Source organism: Mustelus asterias, chromosome 13 (assembly GCF_964213995.1).
Source record: "Mustelus asterias chromosome 13, sMusAst1.hap1.1, whole genome shotgun sequence".
NCBI classification, from domain to species: domain Eukaryota; kingdom Metazoa; phylum Chordata; class Chondrichthyes; order Carcharhiniformes; family Triakidae; genus Mustelus; species Mustelus asterias.
Window position 1 is genome coordinate 96429913 of NC_135813.1, and position 24617 is coordinate 96454529.

At 43.2% G+C, this 24617-nt stretch overlaps 1 protein-coding gene across 2 annotated transcripts in view; it reads right to left on the minus strand.

Moving 5' to 3' along the window:
* The window catches only part of naa25 (N-alpha-acetyltransferase 25, NatB auxiliary subunit), an 80527-nt gene that overhangs the window by 15012 nt on the left and 40898 nt on the right, over window positions 1-24617 (minus strand). For both annotated transcript variants that reach the window (XM_078227337.1, XM_078227336.1), the window contains exons 14-22: window positions 23212-23392; window positions 21072-21171; window positions 17983-18134; window positions 15832-15957; window positions 12084-12327; window positions 7633-7756; window positions 6805-6870; window positions 1725-1822; window positions 642-752 (exon numbers count right to left, since the gene is read on the minus strand). In XM_078227337.1, coding sequence (XP_078083463.1) covers window positions 642-752; window positions 1725-1822; window positions 6805-6870; window positions 7633-7756; window positions 12084-12327; window positions 15832-15957; window positions 17983-18134; window positions 21072-21171; window positions 23212-23392 — 1202 coding nt within the window. The remainder of the gene's footprint in view (window positions 1-641; window positions 753-1724; window positions 1823-6804; window positions 6871-7632; window positions 7757-12083; window positions 12328-15831; window positions 15958-17982; window positions 18135-21071; window positions 21172-23211; window positions 23393-24617) is intronic.

Sequence of the window (24617 nt, forward strand, 5' to 3'; positions counted from 1 at the left end):
TATTGGTTTACCAACAGCACTTCTACTGAGCATACGTGGCAGCTTCATGGATTGCATAACTGGAAAAAGAAGCATCCGTTCTACTTTATCTCTCCTGAAAGCACTGTCTTCCCAGAGCATAATTCCATGGATATTGGATGCTCATCCATGCTTTATTCAAGGGACTACTCTCCAGATGGAGTGCAAATGGACTATTCTACTAAAAGGGTATCACAGCTCAGTGCAAAGTTGACCGAGAGATGTCCTTCACACACAGCAGACTGTTTGCCCCAGTTTCCATGCAAATTCAAAAGACGATTGCCAGATACTGATGACACACTTCTCGTTTTGGCTTGCCTCATTTGGGTATAGGTTTTTCAGAGAATCTATTTAATTAACCATGCATTTGCAGAACAGGTCACTGGATAGTGATTAAGAACTAGGAAAGCAAGATGAATTTCTGTTTCGGGGCCTGGGTATAGAGACCTGTTGTGGCACCTTTACCACCATCCACAGTCAACATCAGTAAATGCAACATAGTCTGGGGAATAAGCCTGACACTTTCCAGTGTGGCTTAACTCATTGAATAACGTTACTTGGCTATCAGTGAAGGACTTGGAAGATAATTTTTAAAATTCTCTTAATCGTCTCCAACTTCTTACCATTGTGATATTGATCTCCTTTCTCTTCTTCTTTTTCTTCTGTAAACTGGATTTTAGTGGCCGGAGGACATTACCACAGTAATAAGATACCCACAGGATGATACAGACCGTCTGAGATGGTAAGAACAGGCTCAAGTTAGTTAACTTCATTTGCTCTTTGCACAGTGCTCTAAAATGAACTATTCTCAGTGCTGTACATTTTTTCCACAATGGAACAGAATGGTTAAAAACTAAATACACAGCCAAATCCCAATAAAAACACTGTTGATTTGTCAATGAAATGTTAATGCATCAGAAGGTCTGGAAACTGAAACAGAACAAAGAAACAGAAGCTGAAATGGAGTTTTAACAAGGTCCTAGACAGGGTAGGCTGTTGGAACGGTGAGGCTCAATTCAATTAGGCTCCTCTCCTCAGCTCAAAGCCTGTCCCAATGCTGAGAAAGGTGCTTTTCCTCAGCTTGAAGCATTAGTACCGGCAATTGTTTGGGAGCATGACACACATACATCCTGCCAAGGGAGAAATTTGAATTGTAAAATAGAGGGCGGCCTACACAGCTGGACAAATAAAATAATGATACCAGCAGGTAATAATGGAGGTTTAGGAGATTTGGGAAAGGTATTTTCTGACAGGAAGGAAAAAATAGGGAGGCACATTCTTCCAATTCTCTGACAAACTTTTTAAGCAAGTTCATTACTTATAGCATGCCATTGTGAACAGCAAGGAACAGAATATTTTGTTTGTAGATTGGGTAGTAGGACCGCACACAAAACAGGTGGGGTTTGCTCCAAATCCAACACAGACTGATGAGATGAGAATCTCTCTCTCTCTGCTGGCTACCAAAGTTCTGAATCACTCAACTGTTAAAACCTGACAGTAATTGTGGAACTCATGTGGTAAAATGTAAACCCAAACAGTTTGCATTTAAATTTCAATCATTCTTCTCAGCACTCAAATATGTAATAAGTCCAGGATTCTGCATTAGGTTTATTTTTTTTAAATAATTGATTTAGGGTATATTAAGAGTACTTCAGATATTCTTTTAATATAACAATAAAAGGCCAAGTAATTTTATGACCACTTACCTCAACTAAAAAGACAAGGTTTTCTAAAAGTTCTGGTCTTGTTGTACATTCTGTTTCTTTTGTTTCCAATAAACTTCCTTTACATTTATTGAATAACTCTTGAGAAGGAAAAGACAGACATTACAAGAGATGTCCTTCGCACACAGCAGACTCTTTGCCCAAGTTTCCATGCAAATTCAAAAGACGATTGTCAGATACTGATGACACACTTCTCATTTTGGCTTGCCTCATTTGGGTATAGGTTTTTCAGAGAATCTATTTAATTAACCATTTTCTCATCCTCTCAAGATATCCTTCCTGACTCGTTGCTGAGTCTGCAGCTCAGTCTCCACCTCAATGTGTTTGCCCTGGATCACACTGGCGTTCAGGAGCTCCCACATTCAGCACTTGCAACTCATAACCTACCTTGCCATCTTTATTATGCATTAACTTATTCTTCTTAATTCATTTAGACTTAATAAACACTGCTACTCCCAACAACCTTTACTAATCAGGATTATTACAACTATTAAAACCTTACAAATTTTGAAAATAAACAAGCAAAATATTCACCAACCACTTATCTGTTTTCCTTTGTTGTCACACTTTTGATTACTCTCAGAATATAATCGCTTTGTTCGGGACTCTCAGACTGGACTGGATTTAATAGCTCTTCTAAGTGCTGCTGGGTGCCTCCGGGTCCTCCTTTGGCCTGTACTTCAGCGCTTTTGCCATGTCCAGTGCACGCTGCCATTTCATTTCACATGGAGTGAATCAAATGATGACTTGCATCTATAATGGTGGAGGTCAAGAAGCATCATCCACTTGACAGTTCCAGCTGAAGGCGGTTGCAAGCGTCTCAAGTTTTGTCTTTTGCACACATATTGGACCCTAATCAGCATTGAAGATTCATGAAGTTGCCTCCTTCCATTCAGGACTGGAAGTGGCAGGATTGCAGAGCTTTGACCTGATCTGTCCGTTTGTGAGGACTGCTTGGCTTTGTCCAGAGCATGCTGCATTTATTGGTTAGCATAATGTAGTTCTGCACTGCTGCTTCATCCAGTTGGGACTTGAATTTTTGATTTGATTTACTGTCATATGTATTGGTGTACAGTGAAAAGTATTGTTTCTTGGGCGCTTTACAAAGCATACTATACATAGGGAAGGAAAGGAGAGAGTGCAGAATATAGTGTTACAGTCAGAGCTAGGGTGTAGAGAAAGATCAATTTAATGCAAAGTAGGTCCATTCAAATGTCTGATGGCACCAGGGGAGAAGCTGTTTTTATGCAGCAACCTTTTGTGTGGCACCTTGTCGAATGCCTTCTGGAAATCCAGATACACCACATCCACTGGTTTCCTTTTGTCCACCGTGCTCGTAATGTCCTCAGTAAATTAAACATGACCTGCCTGTCATGAATCCTTGCTGCATCTTTCCTATGGGACAATTTCTATCCAGATGTCTCGCTATTTCTTCCTTGATAATAGATTCAAGCATTTTCCTCACTACAGAAGTTAAGCTAACTGGCCTATAGCTACCCACCTTTTGTCTACCTCCTTTTTTTAAACAGTGGCATCACAGTTGCTGTTTTCCAATCTGCTGAAACCGCCCCAGAGTCCAGCAAAATTACCATGGGTGCATTTGCTATTTCCGTCATCTCTTTTAGTACCCTGGGATGCATTCCATCAGGGCCAGGAGACCTAACTATCTTTAGCCTCATTAGCTTGCCCAACACTACCTCTTTAGTGATAATGATGGTTTCTGGGTCCTCACCTGCCACAGCCTCCATGTCATCAATTTTTTGGCATGTTATTTGTGTCTTCGATTATCAAAACCGACAAAATTCAATGGCTTGACCATTTCCTCATCTCCCATTTTTAAATCCCCCTTCTCATCCTCTGAAGGACCAATGTTTACCACAGCCACTCTTTTTCATTTTATATATTTGTAGAAACTTTTGCTATCTGTTTTTATATTCTGAGCTAGCTTACTCTCAATCTATCTTACTTTTTATAGCCTTTTTTTTGTGGCTTTCTGTTGACCGTTAAAGATTTCCCAATCCTCTAGTTTTCCCACTAATCTTTGCCACTTTGTATGCATTATCTTTCAATTTGATTCCTTCCTTTATTTCCTTAGATATCCATGGCTGATTATCCCTTTTTCTTCAATACTTCCTTTTGACTGGTATATACCTTTGCTGAGCACTGAAAAATCGCTTTGAAAGTCTTCCACTGTTCATCAATTGTCCCACCATAAAGTCTTTGGTCCCAATCTACCTTAGCCAACTCCTCCCTCATCTCATTGTAGCCTCCTTTGTTTAAGCATAAGACACTGGTTTGGATATAGAGCAAAGAAAAGTATAGCACAGGAACAGGACCTTTGGTCTCCAAGCCTGTGCCAATCATGATGCCCCAACTAAAGTAAAAATCAACGTTCAGCCCTTACTAGGTCCATACCCTCTATTCCCTCCTTATTCATGTACCTGCCCTGATGCCTCTTAAATGTTGCTAATGTGCCGGCTTCCACCACATCCTCTGGTAGCGCATTGCAGGCATCCATCACTCTCTGCGTGAAAAACTTTCCCCGCACATCTCCCTTAAACCTGTGCCCCCTTGTAATTGACATTTCCACCCTGGGAAAAATCCTCTGACCATCCACCCTGTCTATGCCTCTCACCTTAGTAGACCTCTATCAGGTCTCCCCTCAGCCTCCATTTTTCCAGTGAAAACATTGCTAGTTTATTCAATCTCTCCTCTTGGCCAATAACCTTGAGACCAGGCAACATCCTGGTGAACCTTCTTTGCACTCTCTCCAAAGCTTCCACGTCAAGTAGTGTGGTGACCAGAATTACACGCAGTACTCCAAATGCGGCCTGAGGTTTTATACAGCTGCAACAGGATTCCCAACTCTTGTACTCAATGCCCCGGATGATGAAGGCAAGCATGCCATATGCCTTCTTAATCACCTTGGCCACCTGTGTTGCCACTTTTAGGGAACTGTGGACCTGCACGCTCAGATCCCTCTGTATGTTAATGTTCCTAAGGGTTCTGCCATTTGCAGGATAATTCACACCTAAATTTGATCCTCCAAAATGCATCATCTCGCATTTGTCTGGATTAAACTCCATCTGCCATTTCTGTGCCCCAGTCTCCAATCTATCTATATCTTGTTGTATCCTCTGACAATCCCCAGCACTATCATCAACAACTTCACCAATCTTTGTGTCGTCCGCAAACTTGCAAATCAGACCACCCACATTTTCTTCCAGATCATTTATATATACTGCAAACATCAGAGATCCCTGCGGAACACCACTAGCTAGAGATCTCCTTTCTGAAAAACACCCTTCCACCACTACTGTCTTCTATAACCAAGCCAGTGCTGTATCCATCCAGCCAGCCCATCCCAAATCCCATGTGATTTTAGTTTTGTACCAGGCTGCCATGTGGGACCTTGTCAAACACCTTACTAAACGCCATATAAACTACATCCACAGCCCTTCCCTCATCAATTATCTTTGTCACCTCTTCAAAAAACTCAATCAAGTTGGTGAGACATGATCTTCCCCGTACAAAACCATGGTGCCTGCCACTAACTAGTCCATCTTTCTCCAAATGTGCATATATCCTGTCCCTCAGTATCTTCTCCAAAAGCTCCCCCACCACTGGTGTCAGGCTCACCAGCCAATTATTTCCTGGATTATCCCTGCTTCCTTTCTTAAACAAGGGAAAAACTTTGGCTATTCTCCAGTCTTCTGGAACTTCTCCTGTAGTCAAAGAGGATACTATCACTTGCTTAGAGACTTAGCCCGACCCTGCTCCACAGCAGAACATGTTGTGGTGCCACAAGCCTGGCTGCTGCTGCTGTTTTCCCGAGGGGCTAACCCCCCCAACAGTATCCAAAACAGTATACCTGTTTGAGAGGGGAATAGCCACAGGAGACTCCTGCCTTATCTGCCTGCCTCTCCTGGCAGTACCCATCTACCTGCCTGGACCTGTGGTGTGACCACCTCCCTGAAGCAAGTATCTATCACACTCTCTGCTCCTTGTATGCTCCGCTGTGGTCCAGCTGCTGCTCCAACTGAACTACGTGGTCTGTGAGGAGCTGCAGCTGGTCACACTTCAATTGGACATAGTCACCATGGACATTAGAAAGCTCCCTGATCTGCCACATCTCACAGGAGGAGCATATCACTGTCCTAGCAGTCATCTCTGCCCTTGTGTATTTAAGAAAGAATAAAAATCTCACTTCATTTTTAATTTGCTTGTTGTCCTCACAGCGCCGTTTTTTTTGGTTAGAGGAGGGAGGGAGGGAAACACTTATGCAGTGTCTCGGGCTTAACCGCTCCTTGACATCACTTCTTCGGCTAGCCACAGTACAGTTGCAGCGACTGAGTTGACTTCCCCCAGAGTCTTCTTTTGCCGCCTCTGCTGGATGATCTTCCTCCTGTTTGTTGCTATAAAGTTACAGATTGTGTTGGGATACAGTTCTGCTGCTTTCCTAAAGGTTTCGTAGATACTCAGTTTTGAGCTACAAGGTCTATTCTTGATATATTCCATTTCAATAGACTGTCAGTGCCACTTGACATAATGGATAGTGTCCTCAGTGTCAAGACAGGACTTGGTCACCAGAAGAAGTGCAACGGTTATTCCTGTCATAATCGTCTGTGGCAAGCAGATCCGCAAAGACAAGGTCAAGTGAGGTTATTTTGTTAGTTCTTCCATCACCTGCTGCAAACCCAGGTTGACAACCATCTTCTTCAGGACTTGTCCAGCTGTCACTTAAACTTCCCACACAGGTTGTGTGCTGTGCCCTTGCTACCCTCAGTACTTCCTCTAACAAATTGATTCAAGAAACGTCCTGCTTGATGCTGCATTGTGCACCATGTTATCCGGTGTGAGTGGTGGTAGTGAGGATTTGTTCGAGGCATTTATCTTGTTTGATGGAACTGAGCTAATTCAGTTTACCCCCACATACAAACACGTTACTTATTTCGCAAGTGCAGACAGGATAGTAAATAAGTGCAGTTACAAGTACAATACAAAACAAGAACAGATATGCAGCAGAAAAATGAATGCAATATTTGTGGAATGTCAGCATTACCTTGTAATTGTTCTAACAAAGATTTAAAATTATTTGCTATCCTCTCCTGGACATCCAGCGTATCATCTGTGGGATCAAAAAAGTAAAGTCTCAGTAAATAAGTAAAGATAAATCCTAAATAGCAGAACTGTCTCCTCCTATGCTAAGAATATCTATTATTAAATTAAAATCTACAATCTCATCTCAGCAGTCTGTCTTTCATGACACAAAATGGGAATTACTTCTGAAGGACTCAATAAGCCAAATGGACAGGACAGGGAAATATATTTTCATTTACAAACTGAAACATGCAAGAGGGTCGCCTCCCAGTTTTTCAGCTGGTGAGAGTACTTTCCAGGTTTGTGCTGAACTAGGTGATCTCAGCCAAACCAACAGGAGGGACACATGCCATCGAAGTACAATTGGAAAGGAGTCACCACCTACAATTGGGAAGTTTGTACTTTTGGACATCAGGCAAAGACAAGACTGATCTCAGCGGTGATTTCTTCCTTGAGTGAACTCACTCAGGCTATAACTGTCACCCAAGGGGAAAGAACATATGCACTTGCGTACAGTATTTAAACCTGCCGCCCCAGTGCTGGTAAATTCCCAATGTGCACAGTTACACAATGGTCAGTGCACTTACACACCTGAGCATTTTGAGAATATAAATGTTAATTTATTAATAACTCAAAATCAATGTGGTTCACATTGGAACTTGGGCTCACACACCACTTACTGCCTAACTGTGTGCAAACACATTTATTGATGTCAAATTCACAAGCTACAGCTTCCAACATTTGATGATTTGATTTATAAAAGTAACTGCAATATTCTCTGGTTCCTTACCTAATCCACTGACATCCATTTCATAGATATCAGTGACCAGATGGAAAGCATTAATCTGACACCGACAGCTGCTGTTTTCCAAATAGGTTGTCATTCGTGTTGGAGGTGGTCCCTGGACCAGAAACTGAGTAGGACAGAGTAAACGTTAGTATTCATGCTAATTTCTTGATTAAATTTAAATTTTCTGAAGCTAGACATCACAGCAGCACATTAACAGAATACAACTTTGTACCCGAATAAAAAACAGACTTGCATTTAAATGGCATTTTGCACGACCACAAAATGGTCATCTCTAAAGAGTTTTACAGCCAATGGAGAACTTTTTGAAGTACAGACACTGTTGTAATGTAGGAAATATGGTAATCAATTTGAACTCAACTCCTCCCACAAACCAACAACCAGATAATCTATTTCTTGGTGATGTTCATTCAGGAATAAATATTGGACATAACCCCCTGCTCTTTTACATCCAACCGAGCAGGCAGACGATTTGATATATTGTCACATATATCGGGATACGGTAAAAAGTATTGTGGTGATGGTCATTCAAAAGATAGCACCTGTGACAGTGCAATGTTCCCTCAGTACTACACTGGAGCGTTGGCTTTGATTTCTGTGCTCAAGCACAAAAGTGACGTGTGTGTTCAAGTGAGACTTGAATTTGGAGCCAACTGGACTCTGCTACCAACTGAGACCCACAAGCTGACACAATTGGTATAGTTCACAAGCAGCAGCACAACTAAAACACTGCAATGTGCGAATAGCATCCTCATGCTCTCCTTTCTGAAATGGGTGGAGATCCATCGGCTCGAGATATATTACTGCTCTTTGTGGTTCTGTGTCAGCAGTAAACGCTGGCAGGCTACATTTAACGTATTTTCTTCCTATTATTTGTTCATGGGACGTGGGTGTCACTGGCTGGGGCAGCATTAGTTGCTCATCCCTGAGGGCATTTAAGATTCAACCACATTGTTGTGGATTTGAAGTCACATGTCGGCAAGTATATTTAGTTTGGTGGGGGCTGATTTCCTTCCCCAAGGGAGATTAGTGAACCAGATGGGTTTTTCCGACAATTGACAATGGTTTCAGGGTCATCATTAGACTTTTAATTCCAGATTGTTTTTTTTACTGAATTCAAATTTCACCATCTGCCATGGTGGGATTCGAACCCTTATCCTTTTCTGGGTTTCAGGATTACTAGTCCAGCGACAATACCACAATGCACTGCCTCCCCTCACTTTTTACAAAAATGTTGCATGTCTCCTTGGCATTGGTTTGTACACAGTACATTCTATCATGTCCAAAAAAAGGACAAATCTAATCTGTCTACTCTCAATCATCAGCAAAGTGCTGAAAGGTGTTGCTTACCATGCTAACGGCACAGCACTCTTAGAATCTTAGAATCCCTACAGCACAGAAAGAGGCCATTCGGCCCATCGAGTCTGCACCGACCACAATCCCACCCAGGCCCTACCCCACATCCCTACATATTTACCCACTAATCCCTCTAACCTACGCATCCCAGGACACTAAGGGCAATTTTTTTTAGCATGGCCAATCAACCTAACCTGCACATCTTTGGACTGTGGGAGGAAACCGGAGCACCCGGAGGAAACCCACGCAGACACGAGGAGAATGTGCAAACTCCACACAACAATAACTTGCCCATTGGCTCTTAGTTTGGGTTCTGCCAGGGTCATTCAATTCCTGACCTCATTACAGCCTTGGTCCAAACATGGGCAAAGCGGTGAGGTGGGAGTGACTGCCCTTGACATCAAGGAGCCCCAGCAAAAGTGGATTTAATGGGAATCAGGGAAAACTCTCCACTGGTAGGAGTCATACCTAGCGTGAAGGAAGATGGTTGTGGCTGTCGGAGGCCAATCATCTCAGTCCCCGGACATCGCTGCAGGAGTTCCTCACAGTAGTGTGCGAGGCCCAACCATCTTCAGCTGCTTCAACAATGACCATCGGGCGGCACGGTGGCACCGTCGTTAGCACAGCTGGCGCAAAGTGCCAGGGACCCGGGTTCAATTCCCTGCTTGGGTCGCTGTTGGTGTGGAGTCTGCATGTTCTCCCCATGTCTGTGTGGGTTTCCTCCTGGTGCTCCGGTTTCCTTCCACAGTCCAAAAGGATGTGCTGATTAGGTGCATTGGCCATGCTAAATTCTCCCTCAGTGTACCCAAACAGGCACCGGAGTGTGGCAGTTAGGGGATTTTCACAGCAACTTCATTGCAGTGTTAATATAAGCCTACTTGTGACACTACAGGCGGCACGGTAGCACAGTGGTTAGCACTGCTGCTTCACAGCTCCAGGGACCTGGGTTCGAATCCCGGCTTGGGTCACTGTCTGTGTGGAGTTTGCACATTCTCCTCGTGTCTGCGTGGGTTTCCTCCGGGTGGTCCGGTTTCCTCCCACAGACCAAAGATGTGCAGGTTAGGTTGATTGGCCATGCTAAAAATTGCCCTTAGTGTCCTGAGATGCGTAGGTTAGAGGGATTAGTGGGTAAATATGTAGGGATATGGGGGTAGGGCCTGGGTGGGATTGTGGTCGGTGCAGACTCGATGGGCCGAATGGCCTCTTTCTGTACTGTAGGGTTTCTATGATTCTAATAAATAAATTTAGGGGCAGCACGGGTGCCTCAGTGTCGGAGACCGGGTTCACTTCCTGGCCGTGTGGAGTTTGCATGTTCTCCCCATGTCTGCGTGGGTTACCTCCGTGTGCTCCGGTTTCCTTCCATAATCCAAAGATGTGCGGGTTGGGTTGATTAGCCATGCTAAATTGACCCTAGTTTCGCGGGGGGGCCTATGATTCTTCTATGATCCCTCCATTTAAGGTCAAAGTGGGGATGTTTGCATAATGTTCAGCAGCATTCACGACTGCAGCAAGACCTGGACAATATTCAGGCTTGGGCAAAGTGGCAAATGACATTCATGCCACACAAGTGCCAGGCAATGACTATCCTCAATAAGACAGACTCCAACTATCTCCCCATGACATTCAATGGCATTATCATAGCTGACTCTCCACTATAAACATTTGGGTTTACCATTGACCAGAAACACTGGAGCAGGGAATTCTGTGGGGGGTAACTCCCCTCATATCTCCTTGTCTACTATCTAAAAGGCAGAAGTCAGGAGAGTGATTGAATACTCTCCACTTGCGTGCACAAGTACAGCTCCAACAGTGTTCAAGAAGCTTGACACCAATACATGGTGCAACAGTGTGTACCATATAAAAGATCCAATGCAGCAACGTGTCAAGCGTCTGTCCAAATCTAAGACCTCTACTGCTCAAAAGGATAGGGGACTGATGCCTGCACCCTGAAGTTCTCTTCTAAGCCCCACACCATCCTGAGCTGGAAACATATTGCTGCTCTTTCACTGTCGCTGGAACAAGATCCTGGAACTCCCTTCCTAACAGCACTGCGGGTGTACCTACATCACATGGACTGTAGTGATTCATGAAAGCAGCTCGCCACTTCCTTCTCGAGGGCAATTCGGGATGGGCAACCAATAATGCCCACATTCTGTGAAAGAGTAAATATTTAAAAAAAAACAAATTCTCTAATATTTGTAGGAACACACAATAGGTAGCAAGCACTTAGTGATGGGACATTCCTATTAAGTGGGGAGGCTGGCAAGGAAGAGCTGTTATTTTTGGCCAATGTAGCTGCAGGCGTTTTGTCAGGGTTGAGGATGGTGGTAGGGGCCCAGATCTTCAACAGTCAACACTAAGTTCAGTCTGGTTGTGGCCATTTCTCAATGTTTCCCCTACTCCTGACGCATTTCGGACAATGACTATTAATTCGCAAAAGGTCTATGTACTTTTGGACTATGTTTACGGTGGTTCTTATTGCGCTACATCACAGTAGGCAATGTACTTTCTCCTCTCGTACTCATCTAGCTGGTAAACTAATAATCTGCAGGGCCATAAGATAAGAAATAGGAGTTTCTGTCCACAGACACTTTTCAGCAAGAACTAAAGGCTGAAGTTCAGGAGGAAGAACACTGCCAACCTTTCGCGCTCCCAAGATAGTTATTGCACCATCTCTCAACACAATTTGGCCATTTAGCCCTTCAAGCCCGTTCTGCCAATCAATGAAACCACGGCTGATCTGTGACCTAATTTCATATCCCTGTCTTTGCCCAAATCCCCTAATACCTTTGGTTAACAAAAGTCTAACAATCTGAGGTTTAAAATTACCAATTGATCTAGCAGCAATTGCTGTTAGCAGAAGAGAATTCCAAACTTCTACCCCTTAGTACAGACAGGGGACTAAATACACAAAATTACTCTTCTATAAGTCACTAAACAGTGTCTTTTATCAACTGAGCCGAGCGGTGTGCAGGAGAGAGTCTGGAACCAGAAGTTGCAGAAAATGTGACATTGTTTGCCAAGTATCAGCTTCTTGTCAAACCGAATTACATTTTTTCAAATATTGAGGACTGTACCTGAACAATTTGTTTGTCTTTTTTCTTCTCAGACTGCACTACACATTCAAGCTGCTGAATTAAAGAGCGCAGCGTTTCAATTTTAGAGGTGACACCGTTTTCTGTTGTCTTTTCCGAATTTTTCGGCTCTACTGTATGGCTAACAGCAGCGAGTGCACAGATCAGACGCAGTGTCAATGAGCGAACCTGAAGCCATATTCTTTCCTCTTTCATAGAAGTCTTTCTTTCTCCGTCTGACAATTCCCTATCATAATTGAGGGGGGAAGAAAAGTTACAGTAACATTTTTCTGGACCAATACGCAAAGAGGTTTTCACATATTAATTTACACAACTGTGTACACCCCATGGTGCACAGAATTGTTTCCTAATCTCTCAGAGCTGTTAGCTGTGAACGAGATGGCCTATTTAGTTACAATTCCATGATAGTTCAGGAGCTGCTTTGTGGTGTGCCACAATGAATAGGGATTGCACTGAGATTGTGCAAATTTATTTCACACAGCAGCCTTATCGTCAGCCTTATCATTGACCTGGATTAGGTTTGAATCTAAATCTCAGCGGCCTTGTGGAGATATTAAAGATCTATATAGAAACTGACACAATAAAATTACTTTTTTAAAAATAATATTCTTGACCAAAAAGATGGAGTGTGAATGAGAATGAACAGAGGAAAAGTGAAATGCGAATTGGAGAGAAAAGAAGATGGTGGTATGGTAAAAAAAGGTGTTCGAATGGCTTTTGAAATTAGGGTGGGAGATGGTGGGTCAAAAGGATTTTTCTAAGTTCTAGGGTTCAGAGGAATAGTGACTGAAGGAACAGTCACCAATGGCAGAGCAAAAAATGGCAACTAAGAAATTGACTAGTACCGGAGTAATACGGGACAAGCATAGCGACATGAGGATAAATATCAAAGAGAGAGAGTGGGAAAAGATGTCAGATTTCAAACTCAAAGGATTAACTCAACTGTCTGGGCACAGTAAAAATTGATAAAAGAAAACTGTGCGCGAGATGACTTAGTGCTATTTTGTAGACAGATTGTGGAGTCAGGGAGGCTAGCAAAGAAAACGTTAAAGAAGCTGAGCTTGAGGGTCATGTAATGTAAGCGCGGGAACGGTTGCATTTCCATGAGCTCTGGCACTACTCATATTTTAATCCTTTCCTGATGCACAACTCATAACTATTTAATTTTGGAAAGTAAACTCCATGCTATGTTCTTGGAAGATCCTGGTTAAACTTTTGGTGACGGAGAGCCGAGTAAAGGCAAGAAAATCCTCATTTGATCAGTGCAGTTGGAGACAGCTGGGGTGGGGCCTTGTTCGCAGTGACAGTTTTTGCTGGCGAACAAGCTCACACTTTCTTGGTGCCATAAGACATCGTAATGATGGCTGTCTTTGTGAGTAAAGTTGTGGACAACAGCTTCAGCTCCCTGGCACAGGTCATTGGTGCACACATTGATGAACTGCAAAATATCCGAGAGAAAATGGATAAAGCCGAGAAAAGAATCCAGTCAGTCGAGAGGGCAGTTTCCTTGGTGAGGGCTCACTTTCAGTCCTTGGAAATCCTACTGCATGATATGTTGGCCATCCTGGTTAAATTGGGGAGATGGTGCTGGAGATGGAGTGTCAATGTGCCAGATTCCCCAAGAGGAGCTGGGGATGAATTCCTGGCTGAATTTGAGAACTGTCTGTCATACTTTGATGATCTCGATTTGAAGGCTGGGCATTTCTAGTTTGATGGGGCATATTGCATCTGTTCTTTGAGGCCAGGGTCAGCCAAAGATCCCAAATGTTGGTCTTGGCTTTGTTGACTTGATCTTGGTTTTCACAGCCAGATGCAATGAGATCTCGCTACCTGCCAGGGCCTCGGACTCTCTCTACCGGGCAACGACACAGAGGTGCAAAGGCTTCGTTGAGTTTCTGGATGGATCCTTGATGTTGTGTGACAATCCTCTCACAGCTTTGGCCTTTTCAAGCTCTGTGGATGGCTATATTATCCTGCAATTCATCATTAATTCTGAATATTTATCCCTTGCGATTTCTGATTTTAAGATGTTGCCTTTTATCCTGACAAGGGTGCATGCTATATGAGCGGAGATATTTTCTTGTTTGTGGACTGATAATGGGTCTCTTTGATTCTATTGGGAAATATGCTGGGTTGGTTGCGACAGTTGAGTCGTGCAATATTTAATTTTTTTTTAATGCTGTAATCCTTGCATTTATAGTAAAGGAGTATATTGCCTGTTATCCTTTGAAAATCAGGGATTTATTTATGATGGAATTTATCCACCAGTATGCACTGGCGATGGAGCGAGAGAGACCTTAGTTTAGAGTTTGATACCACTTGCATCTTGCATTCAATTTTGGTCTGATGTGTAGTTCCAGGGGAGCGGGGTGGTAAGGGATCTGACCACTTTGTCTATGGCCGTGTCAAATTCAAATCTTTGGGATTCAGTGTTTGCGGAGATATTTTCTTGTTTGTGGACTGATAATGGGTCTCTTTGATTCTATTGGGAAATATGCTGGGTTGGTTGCGACAGTTGAGTCGTGCAATATTTAATTTTTTTTTAATGCTGTAATCCTTGCATTTATAGTAAAGGAGTATATTTTTTGGTACCTTTTACTTTGTTTATGGTTAAGATGGGTAGTGCCACAGCAGGGTGGCAGGTGATATGGTATAGAGATGGTGGGCATGGCCTTGTAACTCCTCATAATAGATGAGGAAAACATCCTGTTAGAACTTATGGTGTCACATTGTCTTTTGTACTTTGGGAGTAGTTCGTCTTCGGGGGGCATCTGGACAGGAGTGGAAGATATCCCGCTATTTGTGACATCCGGGGTGAGTTCAGATCCTGAGCTCGGTTTTATTCACACAATTCCTGTGAGGCGGTGTAGCTCTGCTCCTGTTACCCGTATACAAGAGTGCACACTGTCAAGTCAAATTTTGTACCAGTGGTCGTATCCTGATGCCCCCCTTTTTCTGGGGTATCCTTTTACTGTTCAGAGGTCTTAGGGTGCTGACTTGGGTCTCACTTAGTTGCATCTGACCCCATACAGGAACTTGTATGTTGTGTATAGCTCTTTGTTATCCTATGGATAAAGGTGTGCACCATTGTGCCATGTGCTCATAGCTTTATGCTGTTATCCGATTATCCTGATAACCCCATTCTTTGTAATATCCGTTCAATTTCCGTGTGAAAGGAGATGCCAATTATAATGAATTGTGATTGATAATTTGAACCAATGTATTAATATTTACAATTACCATATTAATATATACGAATATGTGGAATGATGATTATTCTGTACTGTACTGGTTTTTGGCGACATTGGTAAATTATAAAATGGAAAACTTTCAAGAAATATTTTAAAATAAAAAAGGCAAGCTTGGAGGTGAAGATATTTAGGGTTGGCTGTTGCACAGGTGAAGAGTATTTGAGGGGAAGGAAAGTTGCATTGGTCATAAATGAATTCGAAAAGGTCCATGAATACTGATGGCCTGGTCCTGGCTAAGGTGGTGGAAAAGCCTAATTTGTAAAATAGTGGACATTGCGCAGGGTGGTGGAGAGATGAGAATGGCAATGCTTAATAAATATATTTATACGCACATATATATTAATTTAATAGTAGATTTTTGGTCCCTGGAATTAGAAATCTACAAATACCAAGAGAAGTTTAGATCTTTAGAACTAGATTTAACGAGATCACTTTCTCACTGTCGCATAGTCACAATTACATTTCACAATACTGCTTACCTGTCCTTTGGATCCCAGCTAATGAGAACAGCCAGATCCCGGTTATCCCGAAGATTGTCCCATGGAATATCATCTTCATCTGGACATAAACCCATTGATTTTATACTTTCTTCCAGACTGTTAGTTCTAGGCAGGAGAATAAAGAGATGTAAGGAAAGAGAGAAAGGTTGGTGGATTTGCGAATAGCGATGAGGACCATCAGAGGATACAGCAGGATATAGATCAGTTGGAGACTTGGGCGGAGAGGTGGCAGATGGAATTTAATCCGGACAAATGTGAGGTAATGCATTTTGGAAGGTCTAATACAGAGAGAAAATATACAGTAAATGGCAGAACCCTTAAGAGTATTGATTGGCGAAGGGATCTGGGTGTACAGGTACACAGGTCACTGAAAGTGGCAACGCAGGTGGAGAAGGTAGTCAAGGCGGCATACGGCATGCTTGCCTTCATCGGCCAGGGCATTGAGTTTAAGAATTGGCAAGTCATGTTGCAGCTTTATAGAATCTTAGTTAGGCCACACTTGGAATATAGTGTTCAATTCTGGTCGCCACACTACCAGAAGGATGTGGAGGCTTTGGAGAGGGTACAGAAAAGATTTACCAGGATGGTGCCTGGTATGGAGGGCATTAGCTATGAGGAGAGGTTGGAGAAACATGGTTTGTTCTCACTGGAACAACGGAGGTTGAGGGGCGACCTGATAGAAGTCTACAAGATTATGAGAGGCATGGACAGATGGATAGTCAGAAGCTTTTTCTCAGGGTGAAAGAGTCAATTATTAGGGGCACAGGTTGAAAGTGCGAGAGGCAACGTTTAAAGATGTACGAGGCAGATTTTTTTTTTTACACAAAGGGTGGTGAGTGCCTGTAACTTGTTGCCGGGGGAGGTAGTGAAAACAGATACGTTAGTGACTTTTAAGCGGCGTCTTGACAAATACATGAATAGGATGGGAATAGAGGGATATTGGTCCCCGAAAGGGTAGGGGGTTTTAGTTAAGTCGGGCAGCATGGTCGGTGCAGGCTTGGAGGGCCGAAGGACCTGTTCTTGTGCTGTAATTTTCTTTGTTCTTATATGATTAAGACTTGCCTCATTGGAGAATAAAAGCTAATGTGGGCTTGTTAGACCAAATAGCAGATTTCCATATATTAACCTTGACACATGGCTCTAGGCGTTAAGCTGCAGGAACTATTGCATTATTAACCTTTCCATTTCTTCACTTTAGTGTGAAACATCAGGTGGGGATAAAGTTAAAAGTCAAAATTAAGCAAGGTGCCAATTTAATAAAACATTCAAGCACAGCAAGGCCTTCCCATTTTACCCTCCCTTGTTACATGTGCTCGATCCACTGTGGTGTGAAATTACAGATGAGACATATTCAGCTATATTTTGCATTCTGCAGCATTCTTAAACAGCACACATTTGAGGTAATATTTATGGCACTACATTCTACACTGCAAAAAGATACTTCACTGGAGTGTAAGGACAGACTAATTGCCTTCTTCCCTGCATCTCCATTCACTCCCTGCAATCTTTAGTTCTGATTGGAGAGAATGTGGAATTGCTCCATCGGAGAGGGGAGCGGTCAGGGAAAAAAAAGATCCGGGTTCTTGCCAGATCGATGACGGTACATCAGAAGACAACCACTGAGCCTCAGTGGGAGAAACAGGAGTGAGAAAAATCAGGATCCCCGTGCTTCACTGGCAGATACACAAAATACACATATAAGCAAGGGAGTGGGGAGATTTAAAATTCTATTCCCAAAAATGATCCAATGCAGATGTATGGCTTTTCTCCTAGCCATAGAAACCATGACCAAAGTGCTTTAACCTCTGACTACATTGCTCCCAGGGTATGCAGTCACATCAAGAAATCTGACATCAATGCATTCCTCCTGCAAGCAGATTGCAATCAAAACACAGGCTGCTGAAAATGAGCAAAAATGCAAATATATTATATAAAGCCTCATTAAACATATGAGCACACAAACTTTATAAATTTTCAAAATGAAATAAAAACCACAGCACTATTGTTACAAACTGAAGCATTGCTAATTGACTAATGTCATCAATTCCCATAAAACTAGTGAATCAATTTAGCAGTTAAAAAAGAGCCCTGTTTTACAGGTTCAGTACGGAATGGTACAGCCACACATACATGTTTGCTTCGAGGAAGAGGTCTAACAGCATACGTTCTATGCGGACTTGTGCAAAATGCAAGGAGTTGTTCAGCCTGTTCCGGAAGGCAATGAATTCTGGAATTTTCTCAAATGCACCATATTTGTACGCCTGGATTATGTATTCAGAGGTCTGAAAAATAAAAGAAGAGCACTTAAAAAAAAACGGTTCGTTAGAAACATTACTTCAGAAAGCTTCAGTTTTTGACCTATGCAGAGAGTTACCTGATCACAGCTGGAACAGAAGTGGAGTCAGTACAATTGTTCATGGAATGTGAGCAGGAACAGCTGCTTTTCCGTGAGCTCTGCCTCTACTCATCTTTTAATTCTTTTTTACCCAAATGTAATTAGTTGATCTAATATATATAGATGGGTAAGATGGCTATAGAGGGATTTGGGCCAAACGTGAGTAATTGGGACTAGCTTAGTGGTTTAAAAAAAAGGGGCGGCATGGACAAGTTGGGCCGAAGGGCCTGTTTCCATGCTGTAAACCTCTATGAGCTCTATATATATATATCTGTGCAATGGTTTTGGAAAATCTTAAAATTTTTTGACTGCGGGGAGCCAAATAAATCGAAGAAATCCTGATTTGTGAGATTAAAGTTTTTAAAGTTTAAGGTTAATTTATTGTCACAAGTAGGCTTACATGAACACTACAATGAAGCTACTGTGAAAATCCCCTAATCGCCACACTCCGGTGCCTGTTTGGGTACATTGAGGAAGAATTGAGCATGGCCAATACACCTAACCAGCACATCTTTTGGACTGTGGGGGGAAACCGGAGCACCCGGAGAAAACCCACGCAGACATGGGGAGAATGTGAAGACTGCACAGACAGTGACCCAAAACGGGAATCGAACCCGGGTGCCTGGCGCTGAGAGGCAGCAGATGTGGTCTAAGCTGGCTTGGATGGGGCCCAGTTCACAATGGCGGCATCGGTAGTGAGCAGGCCCATCCTCAGGAGGAATTGTTGGCGCCAATATGAAGACTGTTTTTATGAGTGCCCACCACGATGAACTGCAAGATATCCTACAGAGAAAGAATCATGTAGAGATGATAATCCTTTCAGTCGAGAAGATTTCCTTGGTGAAGGCTCACCTTCCATCGTTGGAAACCCTGCTGCATGGTGTGTTGAACATCTGATTAAGTAGCGGAAACATGGCTGGAAGAGGATTGTCTATGAGCTAGTCCCCTTAGAAAGAGAAAGGGCTGCGGTGAGATTCCTGACTGTTTTTCAACATGCTTTCATAATCTCAATCTGAATTCGCTGAAGAACATCTCATCTGGTTCTCGAAGTTTGGGGTTGGCTGGAGACCCCAACCGGTGGGTTTGCAATGTCTCAATGTTCGTCGAGAGAGGTTGAAGGCAGCCAAATAAGATGGATGTTTCCTGCCCACTAAAACCTAGACTTTTGTTCGCACGGACTCTGGAACGACGGCATGATGGAGATGTGGAGACTTTGGTGAGGTTGTGCAGGGTTCCTGGATGTTCCTCGACCTTCTGGTCATAGCTTTTGTCCTTTCCTAGCTCCGTGGATGGCTTGTAAATCTGCAGTTAATTGTTAATCCTGAACTTTGTTCCCTTGTGATTTATAATCCTGATTACGTGATGTTGTCTGTCATCCTGATAAGGGCATGTGTTGAGAACAGAGGCTTGTTTTTTTCCCCCTACTTCCTTGCTTATTGGGTTTGAGAAATCCTGCATTTATCTTATGGCGGTACAGACAGATTGAATATCTTGGAGTGGACTCCTTGCTGTTGGTGCAAGTGTGGGAGATCTGTAATAGTGCACACATGAGCATGGTTGGGGGTTTAGACCAACCCCCCCTCCCCCTTTTTTTAAGTTTGGGGCGGCCTCTGGGTTGCTCTCTTTCTGAGCACCAGTCTTTCCTAGGCTGTGGTACCCGGTTGCTTGCTGAACCTGATGGGTGATTTGAGGGCTTGAGCCCTAGTATTTGTTAACTCCTCCTTGAAGTGGAATTTAGATTAGGTGGGATAGAAGGTTCATTTCTCTCCATGTGATCTTGCATGGAGTCTCTAGGGCTGATTTTGTTTTTCTTGGGTGCGAGAGTGCACTGGAGGGCGATATCCTGTGACAGTGCACTGTTGTGGCTGTCTCGGATGCCCCTCTTTGCGAATTCTTCTCTTCGTATGTGGGTAGATTGTAGTTCATTGAGTGTAGTGTGCAAGGGTCCTCTTTCTGGCTGGTTCAAGGTATGATCATCTCTCTCTCCAGGATATCCTGTTTGTGGGTGTGCTGACGGTTTTTCTCCTCCTCTTAGAGGAAGGCCCATTAGCAGAAGGTGTTTTTCCCTCTTGGTGGGTCGAGATATTGGTTGGAGTTGAAGAGGAGCAGAGTTTGTGGTATCTCGGAGGCATGATCCAGGTTTGGTTTCTTGGACTATGTTATTATTCTGGGTCTGTTTGTATAATGCTGAGATGGGCAATGATTTACTCAATAGTTTGCACTGTGGAGGGGTGGTTTTTCGGGCATTCTCATTTTAAGGGCTGCATTTAGGGGTAGCACTCGTCTCAGTGGTACCTTCTGGTGCCCCATTGCCCCGAGAGACTCTTTTCTTTCCCTCTGGCCCCAAGAGGACTGGCTGGTAGTGCAGTTCCGACTTTGTTGTTCCCTGCAAGGCACCACAGTGCCACGTTTTCATGGCCATATCCTATTACCCTGCATTCCCACACTCTTTTTCTGTTATCCTTTCAATATCTGTACAAAAGCACGCACTGTCTAGAAGAACACGGAGTACGACGTCTGATTCCCTGAAACGATTTATACTGATCTCTGCTGGTCCTCTTCATATTTATCTGTGGAATATGATCATTCTGTACTGTGCTAAATCCTGGGAATTTGTTGCATATTGTACTAATAATGCTGAAAATCATTAATAAAAATATTTTTAAAACATAATTTCCTCATACTTTGCACCTTTTGTTACATTTTTCTTTGCATGGGGTTGGGCGGGAAGAGTTCTAAAACAAGGTTATTAACTGCAAGGATTCATGCACACGGACCTTTTCTGACACAACCTTTTCATTGTCCAAGTCTACACCACACTTACATCTTTCTGGTTGGAGTGGAAAAACCTGAGTGTGAAGTTACACGCTTGGGAAGCAGCAGCAAGATGGCCCAGCGGCTCCGCATATCGAGTCAGCAGATACCTGCCAGTCAAACACAGCAGTGTCAGTCACCAACATCAAGAGACAGCGTCAATATAAAAGTTTGTGCTACCTTTAGTACCCTTAGACTGATCTTCCCATCGTTGCTTATATTTCTGAAATACCTGAACGTTAAAAATATTCTTGAATCTGCTCGATCCAAGTTTCAATTGATCACCAAAGCTTTGTGTAAAATGAATTCATGTTGTACAGACAACAAATGCAAATCTCCACTTTTCAGATGTAAATTAACCTCTCAGTCAAAAAACAATTACATTCCATTTGTCATTTTATTTGTACTTAAGTGCTGAGATTAGAGATATATAATATGAGCAGGACTAAGATTTGAGGATGATATACCAATTTCCTTCACTAATCCAGGGAACCCGAGAGTTAATAACTGCAATTCTGCTGTAATTGTTTCGTTCAGAGAATTCTATGGGGAATGCAAGTCAGTCAACATTGAATGTACCCAGGTCTCAGACTGGATTTAGAGAAAAGCCCACTCTATATGCCTCAATGTGATTCAACTCCTATCCTCAGAACAGCACCAATATTATATTCCCCAATGAACAAAGAACAGTACAGCACAGGAAACAGGCCCTTCGGCCCTCCAAGCCTGTGCCGCTCCTTGGTCCAACTAGACCAATCGTTTGTATCCCTCCATTCCCAGGCTGCTCATGTGACTCTCCAGGTAAGTCTTAAACGATGTCAGCGTGCCTGCCTCCACCACCCTACTTGGCAGCGCATTCCAGGCCCCCACCACCCTCTGTGTAAAAAACATCCCTCTGATGTCTGAGTTATACTTCGCCCCTCTCAGCTTGAGCCCGTGACCCCTCGTGATCGTCACCTCTGACCTGGGAAAAAGCTTCCCACTGTTCACCCTATCTATACCCTTCATAATCTTGTATACCTCTATTAGATCTCCCCTCATTCTCCGTCTTTCCAAAGAGAACAACCCCAGTCTACCCAATCTCTCCTCATAGCTAAGACCCTCCATACCAGGCAACATCCTGGTAAAACTTCTCTGCACTCTCTCCAATGCCTCCACGTCCTTCTGGTAGTGTGGCGACCAGAACTGGACGTAGTACTCCAAATGTGGCCTAACCAGCGTTCTATACAGCTGCATCATCAGACTCCAGCTTTTATACTCTATACCCCGTCCTATAAAGGCAAGCATACCATATGCCTTCTTCACCACCTTCTCCACCTGTGTTGCCACCTTCAAGGATTTGTGGACTTGCACACCTAGGTCCCTCTGTGTTTCTATACTCCTGATGACTCTGCCATTTATTGTATAACTCCTCCCTACATTATTTCTTCCAAAATGCATCACTTCGCATTTATCCGGATTAAACTCCATCTGCCACCTCTCCGCCCAATTTTCCAGCCTATCTATATCCTGCTGTATTGCCCGACAATGCTCTTCGCTATCCGCAATTCCAGCCATCTTGGTGTCATCCGCAAACTTGCTGATTACACCAGTTACACCTTCTTCCAAATCATTTATATATATCACAAATAGCAGAGGTCCCAGTACAGAGCCCTGCGGAACACCACTGGTCACAGACTTCCAGCCGGAAAAAGACCCTTCGACCACTACCCTCTGTCTCCTATGGCCAAGCCAGTTCTCCACCCATCTAGCCACTTCTCCTTGTATCCCATCAGCCTTAACCTTCTTAACCAACCTGCCATGTGGGACTTTGTCAAATGCCTTACTGAAATCCATGCCACACCACTTTTATTTGACCATTAGGTTTCCAAATGAGAATAATAATTTGTGGCATGGGCTTGCATGTGAGACTACAATAACAATAACCCAAATATATTTCTCTTAGGAGGAGCACAGCCACTTCGTGTCAGGGGTTATGCTAAAAAACAGGAGAATATTACAATTCATCTTTGACTCCCTTTATTTCTTATTCTTTTCAAAAGACTCTGTCTATAACTAGAGGCACAGATAAGTGGCCTCATCTTTCAAAATTAAAGGGAACAACAGAAGAGTGCGCTGATGCATTCTGTTGGCTATGAATCAGTACCCACCCAATTGTATCGTGCTGTACATGCTTGGCATCAAGGCTTGTGTACAAGTCTACAACTGGCTCAAAAGCTCCCAGTAGACAGTAGATTCGAATGAGTAGCAGCTTGAACTGAGCACTCGAGGGGCTGTTAGCAAGGCTCTCCTCCAGCAGTGCTAGGGACCTCCACAGTGGCCATTCTTCACCTGCAGGACACAAAATAGTGAAGTAGAACCAGCTCATAGACCCACCATCAATAACACACACACAACAATAAATAACATTTTATCCAAAGAACTTGCCCAAAACCATTGCAGATGACTTATTTCCTTCAACATCTTAACGCTTTCTCCTTTCTCCCGCAAGAAAATCATCCGAGTCAAAGTTTTTGCACATTGTTCAAATCTGCACATAGGCTGCACTGATTCGTCCTATTTGAATTTTGTGGGACTGGAAGTTGAAGGCGGCCTCACTGGTACATAAATATTAAATCAGGGCCTCTTAGAAGTTTCATCAAGATTCTTGAAAATTAATGGAAACGTAGATTTAAACCCTGAGGCTTCAGGGTCCACAGCTACGCAACACAAAGACAAAAACACTGGATATCCATTCTACAGTACAGCAGTTGCACAACACATTGATGGTGGGAATCAGATACGGCCAATCTAAAACATCACCATCTGGTTATCAAATCTATAAAATTTAAATTCGTTTCACATATTAATGGTTCAAGATGTCCTTCAGTGGTGTACATGACTTGGCCTTTCAAATTGTTTCTCAATGAACTTTTCTACAATTTACTTCCGCTGCGACATGGCTATCATTCTCAACTTACCTTCTCCCCACACTGAGGTAATGGAAATTATCAATACAGTAGAGTTAAGTGGATAATAAAGACTGAAATGATCTGAGCATTGAGATGCTGATGCAGTGCACCACTTGGAAATCTGCAGCAGCATCCATTGTCCAACTTAGAAGTACAGCTAATTCAAAATTGGAGCATTTCAACATTATCACAGCAACTGGAAGTGTAAGCTATCCTAACTTAAGTTATTTATATTGATGTAAAGAGTAGAATCATAGATTGATTCACAGAATCATAGAATCCCTACAGTGCAGAAGGAGGCCAACTGGCCCATCTAGTCTGCACCAACCACAATCCCACCCAGGCCCTATCCCTGTAACCCCACTTATTTACCCTGCTAGTCCCCCTGACACTAAGGGGCAATTTAGCATGGCCAATCAACCTAACCTGCACATCTTTGGACTGTGGGAGGAAACCGGAGCACTCGGAGGAAACCCACGCAGACACGAGGAGAACGTGCAAACTCCACACAGACAGTGACCGGACGCCAGAATTGAACTCTGATCCCTGGCGCTGTGAGGCAGCAGTGCTAACCTCCGTGCCGTTGTGCCGCACACATAGCACAG